At 62.2% G+C, this 12,054-nt stretch overlaps 1 protein-coding gene across 4 annotated transcripts in view; it reads right to left on the bottom strand.

The window, feature by feature from the left end:
• The window catches only part of COL18A1 (collagen type XVIII alpha 1 chain), a 109,157-nt gene that overhangs the window by 54,706 nt on the left and 42,397 nt on the right, over positions 1-12,054 (bottom strand). For 2 of the 4 annotated variants that reach the window (XM_070489017.1, XM_070489018.1), the window contains exon 1: positions 1,974-2,639. The exons of 1 other annotated variant lie outside the window; for it this stretch is intronic. In XM_070489017.1, coding sequence (XP_070345118.1) covers positions 1,974-2,619 — 646 coding nt within the window. In that variant the 5' untranslated portion in view covers positions 2,620-2,639. Of the gene's footprint in view, positions 1-1,241; positions 2,642-12,054 lie in introns of those variants that run through there. One more of the 4 variants, XM_014859766.3, reaches the window with a different exon arrangement.

Here is a 12,054-nt window from a genome sequence, read left to right as displayed (position 1 = left end):
AGCCTCCCCGTCCGTCTGTCTGGCTCAGTCGGCGTCCCTCCCTCCATCAGCCCCTGGTGTGCTGCTTCCTGAGCTTGGGCACCACCCGCCACTGGCACTTGTTCCTGCCCTGGCCTGTGGCCTGGGCACTGCAGCCCCTCCTTGGGGCACCCCAGGCCTGGCCCAGGGGCCAGGGAATCACCACGCATGTCCCTCAGGGGCCCAGCAGGGGAACACCCCTCTTGGGGTCCAGTGCAGCCACCCCATCCCCACTGGCCCAGCTCCAAAGCCCAGTGACTGCAGGGATCGATGACCACAGGGATAGATGACCACAGAGATCGATGATCACAGGGACCGATGACCACAGGGACTGATAACCACAGGAATAGATGACCACAGGGATCGATGATCACAGGGACCGATGAACAGGTCAAGGCTGCTCCCCAGGCCACCAGGGGGGAGGGGAGAGGAAGGTAGCAAGACACACACAGCCCAACACAATGGGGCCGAGGCCGGTAGGTGCCAACGGGGAGCGGGCACTGCTCAGGGCCAAGCCCCACCCATGGAGGGAGAGGAGCCCGAAAGCTGCGGCTGCCCACCCTCCCCTACCTGCCACGTGGAGATGGGAACATGGTCCAGGTGGGGGACGAGTCCCAGGAGTGGCCCTCGCACCGGCCAAGCTGAGGGGCTGTGCTCTGGAGCCAGGCTGGGGTGGGCCCCAGATGAGCTCCGTGGACTCACTGACCACTGGCATGAGTGAGACTCTGGACCCTCAGAGCAGCAGCCCCTCCCACGGCATCTGCCCCTGCAACCCCGGCCCGTGCAGGGGGCACCGCCGAAGGACGTCAGACACCACAGCAAGGGGCTGGGAGCAGCGGCCAGAATTTGGTGGGAATCTTGGCTCCCATGGGCAAGTCATGTCATGGCTGTGTGCCTCGGTTTCCCCTCTGTGACGGGGGGTGCAGCAGGCTATCTCAGAGCCGTGGGGAGGGCTAAATGAGCTAAAATGCTAAGGCAGGGGCACTCCCCACGCATCTCCCCACACACTTGCGCACTTCCAGCCCCCTCCAGACCTCAGCCTCACCCCTGCAGAAGGGGCATCACTCCCCTCCTGCCTCCCAAGGGAGCAATGGGCACCTGAACTTAAAGGCCCAGCACTGGGGGTGGGGCAGGCTTGGCCTCTGTGCCGGGGTCCCCCAGCCCGGCCGAGCTCGCCTGGCAGGGCACAAGGGAATGAGGGGGAAAGCTGGCCAGCCAGTTACCTGCAGCCGGCCCAATGAACACACAGTACCCATCCTCCTGGGCAGGGAGTGAGGCACAGCTGACCGGCAGCCCGCCCCCGTCCAGGTGGCTCCAGCACGCGTCCTCCAGGACCTCACAGAACTGGCGGCAGGGCGGTGGGGCGGGGGGCGGGCCGCAGGGGGGGGCCAGCAGCAGGCAGAAGAACCAGGCGAGGAAGCGGTGGCAGTGGGTCCGCAGGAGGCCCCCCCAGGCCCGCGCGGCGGCCTGCACCTCCTCACTGCGCACATGGTGGAGGTGGTTGGGCAGCCAGGAGCGCCCGATGCCCAGGCGGCTGCAGACGGGCAGGGAGGGCGGCAGGGGCAGGCAGCGGCCAGCGGCATTGTGGACAGGCTGCCCGGCAGGGGTCAGTGGGTCAGCCCCGAGCAGCGAGGAGTTATTAGCAAGACCAGGTCCCACAGAATTAGCCACGTGGGGAATCCAAGCACCACTGTCCCCAATTAAAGCTGAGAGTGCGATTTGAGACAGCTCAGTGGGGGAGTCAGAGGAGAGAGCCGAGAGGGCAGTGCCCAGCGAACCCGTCACCAGGGGGAGCAGATGGAGCGAGTGCCTGCCGACGTCAGCGTGTCGGTGCTGCTGGCCGGGACGGGCTGCCACGGGCAAGAGTTCTTCACCATCCAGATCCTGCGGCTGCCCTGGGGACGGCCGGCTTCCCCAGAGAGGGGCCCCGCCCAGCGTGGAGGAGAGAGCTCTACCTGGGGACGGTGGCGGCAGCGAGGGCTCCCTGAGCAGTGCCTGGGGCGTGCCAGGGGAGGGAGGCGGCTGGGTGGGCACTGGCGAGGTGCCGGTCTCGGTCCTCTGGGTGACAGGAGAGCTTGGGGCCCCGCTACTTGGCCAGAGCACGGTCCCGTTCTCCTGAGAGGCGCTGGAAGGCCCAGGGAGGGTGAGGAGGTCCGTGGGGGTCGCAGGGGCTGCCGTCCCCGCCCTGGTGGAGCTCTCGGCGGGGGTGGTGTTGTCCCACAGCTGGACAAAGTTCCGGATGCCCATAGCCACGTTCAGGATCTCGGCCCCGACGCCGGCGATGTTCTCTGGGCTCTCGGTGGAGGCCGTGGGGGCAGCGGAGGCCCGGCCCAGGCCAGCCTCCAGCCTCTCCGGGGGCAGCTCACGGCTGGTGGGAGCTGTCCCCTGCTCGGTGGGGCCATCCTGGTGGGCCACGTGCGTGGTGGTGTCCTCTGTGGATTGCACAGATGGGCTGCCCCGGGGCACGGAGACCGGCGGGGCTGAGGGCCCTTTGGTCCCAGTGGACCACGGCCAGAGGAGGCTCAGCAGTTGAGCCCGGGCGGCCCCGAGACAGCAAAGCAGCAGCAGCAGGCGGAGGCGGCTGCTGGGGTGGGGAGCCATCGGAGCTGTGTGCGCTGCACGGCCTGGGCTGCGGCCGCCGGCCCCGGGGGTGGGGCCAGCCAGCTCCCGCTCTCCCCACCCACAGGCCTGCAGCCAGCTCCCCCATTCATGCTTCCCGCCAGCTCGCTCTTCCACCTTCCCACTCTCACAGAAGGAAAAAAAGGCACAAACCCCTAAATCAAGGTGACAGGCATGCTGCAGAACTTCTCTTCCCCTCCTTACAGTAGCCACAGTCCTCAAGAGGCCAAAGGGACCTTTCAAGAACATGCAGTGGAATTGCCAACTCCCTCCGCTGAGCTGGAGGGCTGCCACCAATCCCCCTGTCGGGGTGTGGGCATGTGGGCTCCGGCCAGCACCCCAGGCCCCTGGAGCATGGCAGGGGCTCCTCGATTCTGTGCCCTTCAGCCTGGGTGCCCTCTGCAGAGCCCGGCTCCAAGAGAAAGCCCCGGCCCGGCCCCCTCAGGGCATCTGCTCTGGGCAGGGCTGGGAACCCCAGGACACCAAGTCGGTGGCCCCCGGCCCCCTGGCCCACTACCCTCTGCGCTGGGAGCCACTCCAACGGAGAACAGCCCGGAACCTGGCCTGGGGCCACCGCTCTGGGGTAAAACTGGAACTTGACAACGCTCAGCTTGTTGCAAGTCCAATTCTTCTGTTGCAACTGTCGCCTCTAAGACATTCAACACCCAAGGGGCAAGGGGGACGCAGGGGCACAGGCTCCCTCCCGCTCAGGGACGCTGTGCCCCTCAGCCCGCCCAGCCCTCTGGCCTCATCCTTCCGGCTCGTCCTCCAGCTCCGGCTCCCGGCCCCATCCTCCAGCCCCCTCGCAGACGCTGGCCTGTCCTCGCTGCATCTCACCAGAGACCAAGCGCTGGGTTCGAGCATTGGCAACAATGGCCTTTTCTCCTTTTTCATCCTTAGGCCAGCCCAGACAACAGCCGCTCCTCGTTCTCCATTGGTTAGAAAGGGGCTGTCCGGGGCTGACCCTGCCCTGTGTCAGTTTCCACCAGGCTTCTGCATCCAGCCGGGTTTCTAAGCCAACTCTTGAGAATTGCTTGAGAGGGAGAGAACACAGCAGCCATGGGGCATGGACATGGAGGCAGAGGAGAGTCACGGGCCTTATCAAGACAGACAGTGCCAGGCACAGCAGGTTCCAGACAGACAGATGTCCTCCCCCAATGCCTCTGCCACAAACCACAGAACTCAGCCCCCCATGTGTGGAACAGGGGTGCTGTGCCAAGGCTCAGGGCCACCTGGTCACCCCGGGGTGCACGAGATGGGGCTGGGTGAGCGAGCCCTGTCCAAGCCCTGGGTGGCAGTCCAGGGGCGGGGGCCCCGTCCTGGCCTCCACTCAGCTCCACCATTCCAGGTGCCCCTTCTGGGCAGTATCCCAGGAAGGGACGGTCTCTGGGCATTGCTGCTGTCGCTCTGCAGGGCACCAGCCAGGCCAGGCTGTAGCTGGACACTGCCCACCGTGTCCCGACTCCTTCCCGTCATAAAACCTCGCGTAACACTTTCTTCTGTCCAAGACACTGAAAGCCCGCTGCTCTGTGGCCTTAAGTCCTGCCAGCGCCGGCCGTGGGCCTTCGGGAGAAGGCTCCGGTCCCTGGGAGCAGCCTGCTTGGTTCTTAACGTGTGGCCCAGGGGTGCGACTTTGATTATGGCCATCACTCTCCCCACACGGCCAGGCTGGCCCCACTGCCCACCTAGCACACACCTTCTGTGCTGCCCCGGGAGGCATCCCCAGGAGGAGTGCAGGTGAGGGGCGGGCTCTCCCATCAACAAAAGGACCCCAGGGGACAGGAACCGCTCCAGGCTCTGGCCCAGCCTGAACACCCCAGCAGGGCTGCCTGTAAAGCAGAGCGTCCACAGCCCGCCAGGCACAGTGCTCAATGCCACGCTGGTTCTGTGAGCCTGTGACTGCGTGGCCCTCAGCCTGTTTATGGATGAAGAAACTGAGGCACGGGACCAGAAGCCTGGCTCCAGGTCACAGAGCCCAGAAGAGGCGGAGCCAGAACAGAATCCAGGCAGTCTGCACATGTGCACTCCCCCAACACGCTTACACAAACACCTGCTCATTCACACACTTGCACAAACTCACACTCACGTACCCACACTCACTCTCACTGCCACATATGACCACACACATGCACACACTCACACAACCACACACACACAATCATACACACTGTTTTCACCACCGTAGTCTACACTAGATCCCATGTGCTCTGCCCCCCAGGTGCCTCTCTGCCAAGTCCCCTCAGAACCCCGCCTTCTCCAGGCTGCGCTGGGGGCCTAAGCCCTCCCCCTCCCCAGGGCTGGGTTCGGCAGTGACGGCAGCCATGGTGAGACAGCCCTGAAAACGTGTCCCCAAGCGTCCACAGCTCAGGACACCGAGATGCGATCGATGGAGAGCCGTCTAAAGGGCAGGCCCGGCTGTTTGGGATCAGAACTCGTGTTTCAGGACAGCTGAACACCATGTGCCCTCTCGAAAGGGGGGTGGCATCCCATATGCAAACATCTGTGTCTCGGCAAGCCCTCATTCCAACATTAGCCCCACAACACTCAGAATTCTTAGAAATGCCCAGAGCACAGTCTCTGCTTGAAAATTCACTGCCACTAATGCGATTTTATGCCTAAAAGTGACTCTGGGAAATCTCAGGACAGAACTTCCCGAGGCCCTGCCTCCTGTCCTGGGACAGATCGGGGAGGGGGTGCTGGCTCACTGTGGCACAACCCCTGACCCTCATCAGGCTGAGGCTGCCCCGTGGGCATCCCAATGGCCCTGGGCATTCGGTCGCTCTCTGAGGCCACTCGCCAACTGGGCGGGCCCTGCATTCCCTCGCTCAACCCACCTTCGCGGCAGAGCCGGGAGTGAGGAAGCGTGCCGGCAGAGGGGCCACAGCTGCCGCCATCGGGGGGCCACACTCTCGAGGAGGGCAGGTGGCAGCCCGCCATGCTGAGCACCCGCACCTCGATCTTCCCTCCACCCTCTACCCTGCTCCCTCCACCCTCTACCCTGCTCCCTCACCCACTACCCTCACCCGCCACCCTCACGTGCCACCCACGTCTTAATACTCCAGACCTCGCCCTTTCTGCCCACCTCTGCAAGGCCACCAGCACCTCAGGTATTTCTAGGACATCACATGTTCAACCTTCTCTGGAAAAGGCCAGCGCAGCCCTGCCACGTTCCACAGCTCGGCCCCAGAACTCAGCTCCTGCCAGGAAGCAACCTGCCAAGGTGCCACCACACAAGCCTCCGTGCACATGCGTGCACATGTATGCTCGCACGCACTGCAGTCTTTCACACACATGCATGCACAAGCATGCTCAGTCACACATGCATGCTCACTCACACACGCAAACTCGTGCACGCACGTGTGCATGAGAGTATGCACACATCACATATTCACAAGCATGCATCTCACACATGCTTACATGCACTCATGCACATGCACACACAAACTCAGTCTCCAACAGGCTCACACCACACACACTCACTCGCATGCTCACACACAGACCCTGCAGCTTTCAGAAAGGCTGCAGTGTGGACCAGCTTCCCCCAGCAACCTCTCCTCAGCAGGCTGTGGCTGCAACAGGCCCCCCTGCCCCACCCAGCTCCTCGGGGACGCTGCGGGGTCTGAACCTCAGGGCCCCAGACGGGAGCTCAGGGTCGTTGCCATCAAGCCCTGTCCCACTCAGGCCCGTCAGGAGCTCCTTGTAAAGGGCCCTGCCCGGCTCACACCGCTGGAGTCTGTGCGTGCTGCCGAGGCTGGATAACCTTGCCTGAGTCGCCCGTGGGGATGAAGGAGGGGACACGGGTATTGAAGGGAAACCACTTGAAATCGCTGAAACACCAGTGTCTTTGGGTAAGATGCTGCGTTTCTAAAGACACTTGATTCTCGAAGGCCCCGAGGCCAGAAGAGCCTCAGTGGTTCTTACGATCCAATCCGTTACAACTGCCAGCCAGCGCTGGGACCCTCCCGCGAGGGGAGCTGGTGGAACTCGGACCCCTGGCCGATGGCAGTGCCCAGATCTGCCCGCTCCACTCCAGGCTGGGCAGCCAGGAACCATCCCTGAGTTTACCTGGGCAGCTCCAGGCCGGGCCTCGGGGCAGGAAGAGCACAGTGTCAGGAGCTCCCCGGGCTCTGGGGTCAGGGGTCAGCCCCTTAACTTGGTGATGACGTGTCAGAAGTCAGGGGTGGGCTGGAGGCTGGCATTCGGGGCTCCTCCCCCATGGGCTCCAGCCCCACACCGACCAGAAGGGAGCCCCCAGCAGCAACTCCCAATGAAGGCAGCGCCGGCTTGGGGCAGGCGGGATGGCCCCCCATCGTCCTTGAAGTGTCGCAGCGCCTGTGTCCCGCAGGTCCCGACCCTGAGGCCAACAGGGGAAAGCATCTCTCTCCAGCGCCCAAGCCTCCCGCGGTGGCTCAGCGCTGGGGAATCACCCAGGGCCCTGCGGGGGTAGACCCTCTAGCTCCATCCTGCTGAAGCCACAGCTGAGGCTCCCTGCACACGTGACCCCGTGTTGGGCCGGGTCCCTGGCAGGACCTGGGACAAGAAGCCGGCTCCTGTGGGGCCTGAGGCGGAAAGCCTCTGCCGGCCTGGGACCAGCAGCAGAGCCGTGCTCTGCCCCAGGCCCTCCAGCAGTGTGGCCAAAAGGGTCCCACGGGTCTGAGCGTCCATCTGGCCTTGGCGGACCCTGAGGGCACTGCCCCCCATGGAGTGGGCCACGCCTGGCCTCCCACGGCTTCGATGTCCCTGCATGGGCTCACCACTGCCGGCCGCCAGCCCGTTGGGCTCAGCACTCAGCTAAGAACCCAGGGCAGGGTTGTTTCTGGGGAAGCTAGAGATGGCTGAGAAGACACCTGCGTTTGTCTGAGTTTTCAGAGTGGCCAGCTGGGGAATCCGCCTGACCATGAACACTGATCCCGAGAACGGGGATGGCGCCTCCTTCCAGGAGGGCGTCCTCTGGGGCTCCCTTGGCAAGCTCTTGCTTGTGCAAGGGAGGCCGCAAATGCACGGGAGCAAGCCCACCCTTGGCCCACCAGCTCCCAGTTCAGGAAAGACAGGGATCCAGGAATTCCTGACAAGCTAGGAATTCACCAGATCAGTGGCCAAAAGCAGACAGCGCAATTTCTGCTCTGGTCTCCATCTGGCAAACTCTTACGCATCCGTCAAGACCCCATCCCCTGTGCTCAATATTCTACGGCTCCAAGACAGGGCTCACTGCTCCTGGCTGGGATGCTGTCTTGGGGGCTACGCCCCGCTCCTCGACAGTGTGTTGGCTGTTGTTTTTATTAACCTGGTGCCCGTCTGTATCTAGATTTCCATCCCTGCTTCGTGAATTAAGGCAGGTGTTCCTGTGTGGGTGGGTTCCTCCTCCCACCCTGCCCTTCCCCTGCCTGCAGAACTGTCTCTGATGACCGTCCAGACTCAGCTGGAGGCACACACTAGATTTCTGTCTGAAGCCTCTGGCACCAAATACACAAGTGCACTTGAAATCATAAAGAATTTGGACCTGAGTGGGAATATGTGCGAGGCCCCATGGGGAAGAAGGAGTGGCTGCCTCTTTCACAGGATTCCGAGACTATCTTTGGAACGAACCCATCAAACACCTGCATCTCGTAGGTGCCGGCTGCCCCCTAGCACAGCTTTGGGCAGATTCGCTCAGCTGGACTCTCTCGGCCTTCATCTCCCTGCACACGGGGGACCACCTGCTTCTGCCTGAAACGCCCTCCTCTCTGCTCCGTCCGTGACACACAGCAGCTCACGGCCCAGATCAGCCGACTCCCTTCACCCCTGTCCATTCACCCCCAGGGCTCTCCACGCTTATGCATGTGTGTGCATGTGTGTGTGTGCGTCCATATACGTGTGTGTGGCATCTGTGCCTGGACGTGTCTACTGGCTCCCATGCAGACAGTGGTCCGGGAATTCCTGGATGCCTGGGACACTCCAGGCCAGCACAGGAGTCCTGCCAGGCCGCGGCTGGATGCTCACCCCAGGGGTCGCACAACTACACCGCGGGCACCTGGGCGGGTGTTAGAACTGCACAGGGAAGGTACTGAGCGCCCACCCCGTCTGCAGGACTCTCGTTTTGAATGACGCCTCAAACCCACCACCTTCCAGTGCTGTGAAGCCGTCTTGCTCCCTCTGGCTGGGATGTTAGCGGGAGGGCATGAAGGCTGGGCTGTGCTCAGATGCCACTCTCTGTCACACGCGCCGCCTTGGGCCTGCCTGAGGGCACCCGCCTCCTCACTCCTCCCCAGAGCAGACGCATCTGCTGCTGGCACAGGGGGTCCCCTCTGAGGTGGGATCCCTTCCTCCAAGCACCTGAGGCCATCCCCTCAGGGAAAAGCCACCACCCTGCACCCCACCCCACCTCTTCCAGAAGGTTCTGCCTCTTGCCCTGCCCACACCAGGGTTTGTTCCGTCTTGTTGGCCCGTCTGGTCTGGATTCCTGAATAATGTGGTCTTCTATTTTCATTTTCAAAGAAGCGCAAAACACCCACGTGTGAACAGAGAACTTGCTCTGAGGAGGAGGCGAGCCTGTCTCAGGAGTGAAGCCCTCAGCTGTGGCCTTGGGGATGGCGCTCAGGGTGCCTGACTGTCAGAACGCTCTGCGGTAACCCCGGACGCTGCCACTCGTGCTGAGGCCCCTCCCGGTGGCCCCAGGGCTGCTCACGCCGAGGCCCAAAGGCGGTGGGATAAGGGCATGGAGAGGCCACAGCAGCTGCCCGCGCCCCTTCCTCCACTCGGCCCGACCCCTCACACTGTCCCTACCCATGGACGCTCCCTGAGCCAGTGGTGTCCACAGAGACCCCTCCTCAGGTGGCCCTTGGGTCCTCTCTCCTGCTTGGGGACCAGAGACTATCTAAGGCCAGCCCTGGCAGGTGTCCCCAAGCCTCCGAGGAGCAGACCTGGGGACCCACGCCCCCAGCACCCACTGCTGAGACACGATCCCAGGGTGGCAGCCCGTCAGCAGAGGTCTGTACGCTGTGGACACACTTCCAGCTCTTCCGAGAGGAAAACACGACTCTTCATCTGTGGTGCGGCTAGTTTATAACTGTCGGCAGTGGCTGAACGCTCTGCCTAAACTCTGCTTCTCCTGGTGACTTTCTCCAGCCACAACGATGAAAGACGCAGCTCTTGAGATGCCCGTTGAAGGCTCCGCTGGGGAGGGGCTGACGGGCAAGCTCTAAACGGGCCCTGGACGGTCGCTGCACCGGCCGGGCGCCTCCCAAGGCCTCCCCTTCCAGCCACTGCCCGGCCCTGGGGCCGTGCACTGGGAGGCCAGCAGCCGGGGCTACAGGTCAAGACCCACAGGCACGTCCCCTCCCTGGCTGGTGCTCAGTGACCAAGCAACCCCCTGACCCCACTGCCAAGCAAGAGCCGAGTATGCAAACCACAAGGCTCCAGGGACAGTGCGACCCCACCAGACTGCCCAGGCTCCCCTCTCACTCAGTCCTCGGGAGTGGTTTGAACCCATTTCCTCGTCCGTGGGGGGACAGCAGAGACGACCTCCCAGGATGCACAACCAGGCCTTCCTCAGCTCTTCCTCAACGCACCCCCTGGGCTGAGCCCCCACATTTTCGAGGCTGTGGTGTCCCGCTGCCTGGTGGGGAGAATGATCTCACTGCGCCCGCCCCCCCCCCAATTCCTCCATGGGTTATCGACGGTGGACCCCGGGAATAGACGCCCAGGTGGCCCGGCACTCAGCAGGGGGCTGCTCCTACACCCCACCACTGCCCGAGAGTGACGGAGGCACACGACACCCCGGACCTCCCCTGGGGGTCTGTGCAGCCCCCAGGGAATCCCCCCGGGAAGCTACCAGACAGACAGAGACCAGCTGCTGGGAAGGACGGTCACTGGAGGCAAAAAGTGGTCGAGAGCAGATTCTCGAGGCGTCCAGTGTCTCGGGGAAAAGGCGCCTTCCCGGCGCGGCCTGGTGGCCACTGTAACACCCCCACCTCCCGCCTCCTGATGGGCTGCCAGGGAGAGGACACGTGGCCATCTGTCCAGAGCGCTCACCAAAGGCCTGAATCCAAACATGAGCAAACAGCTGGACGAGTCAGACTGTGGGACATGTCACTGGACAGCTGGCCGGACTCTCCAGAAACCTCCCTGCTGGGAAAGACAGGGCGGGGGCAGGGGTGGGGGGCCATCCAAAGGAAGGAGGCTGAGGACTCATGACCATCGAGCTTTGACGGTTCCAGGCCAGCAAGCAGAGACGAGAGACAGCTTGTAAGGGACAGGGTTGGGACACTGGAGGACACCAGAATGTGGTCTGCATGGCAGAGGACAGACTATCGTGGGTGTCCTTGCTTTGGAGAAGCATGCAGCCGTGCTAGGGCAACGGGTCAGGAAGCTGCAGGTCACTTCACCACGGAAAAGTGGGTGTGGACCTGCGTGTGGATACCCGTGCACCTGCGTGTGTGTACACGGTTATGTGTATGGATGTGCTCGAACACGGAAGCTCTCACGAATGGGTATGCGTGTCCGTGGACACCGACGTGGACGGGAGAGGACAGCATGCCTGGGAAGACCGTGGCGGATGTTACCGAGTGCTGAATCGACGTGAAGGACGTATGTGAGCGAACCCTGCACCATCCTTCGACTTTCCTGCAGGTTTGAGATGTCCTGAAAAGAAGAGTTGGTAGGAAAGCAGAGATTTCTTTCCAAGGTCCTCTTGGAACACTCCTCCACGAGCTTTATCTCCGGAAACACAGGTGACTCAGTGGAGGGTGGCGAGAACTGCTTTCCAGGCACCGATCCACGTCCCCAGGGCCCGCGTGGGTGTTATTCCTGCCGAGCCTCCAAAACCCCCTGGCAGGTGGCCAAGCGGGGTGGGGAGAGGCACGTGGCCTCCCCGTCTTCCACTGACTGGAGGGCGCAGGGGAGGTGCCACGGCCAGCCCAGCAAGGTTCACCAATTTCTCCTAGTGGACGCTGTAACCGAAGCTCACTTCACACAAAACAGAAGACGTGAAGTGCTCTCTCAGACTAGAATTTTAGACTCCACGGAACCATCTGACATCCACCCGAAAGCAAAGCAGATATTTTTGCAGACTCTGAGAACTCCTTTAAGAACCAAGGGGTCCTCTCCTTTGTGCTTCTTTTTTAAGACTGTCTTGGCTATTCCGGGTGCCTGAAATTCCGTATGAATTTTAGGATCGGCTTGCCACTTCCCACAAAGGCATCAGCGGGCCCCTGGGAGGGGCGGGGGCTCTGTGTGTTGTCCTGGGGAGGGGTGCTGTCCTGACAATGCTACATCTTCTGATTCGTGAACACATGATGCTTTTCCATTTGTTTAGATCTTCCTTAATTTCTCTCCACATTGCTTTTTAGTTTTCAGAGTATAAATTTTACACTTCTTTTGTTAAATGTATTCCTAGGCATTTCATTCTTTTTGATGCTTTTCTAAATGGATTTTTACCCC

Source organism: Equus asinus, chromosome 18 (assembly GCF_041296235.1).
Source record: "Equus asinus isolate D_3611 breed Donkey chromosome 18, EquAss-T2T_v2, whole genome shotgun sequence".
Lineage (NCBI taxonomy): Eukaryota > Metazoa > Chordata > Mammalia > Perissodactyla > Equidae > Equus > Equus asinus.
This window is presented reverse-complemented; position numbering and strand designations above follow the sequence as displayed.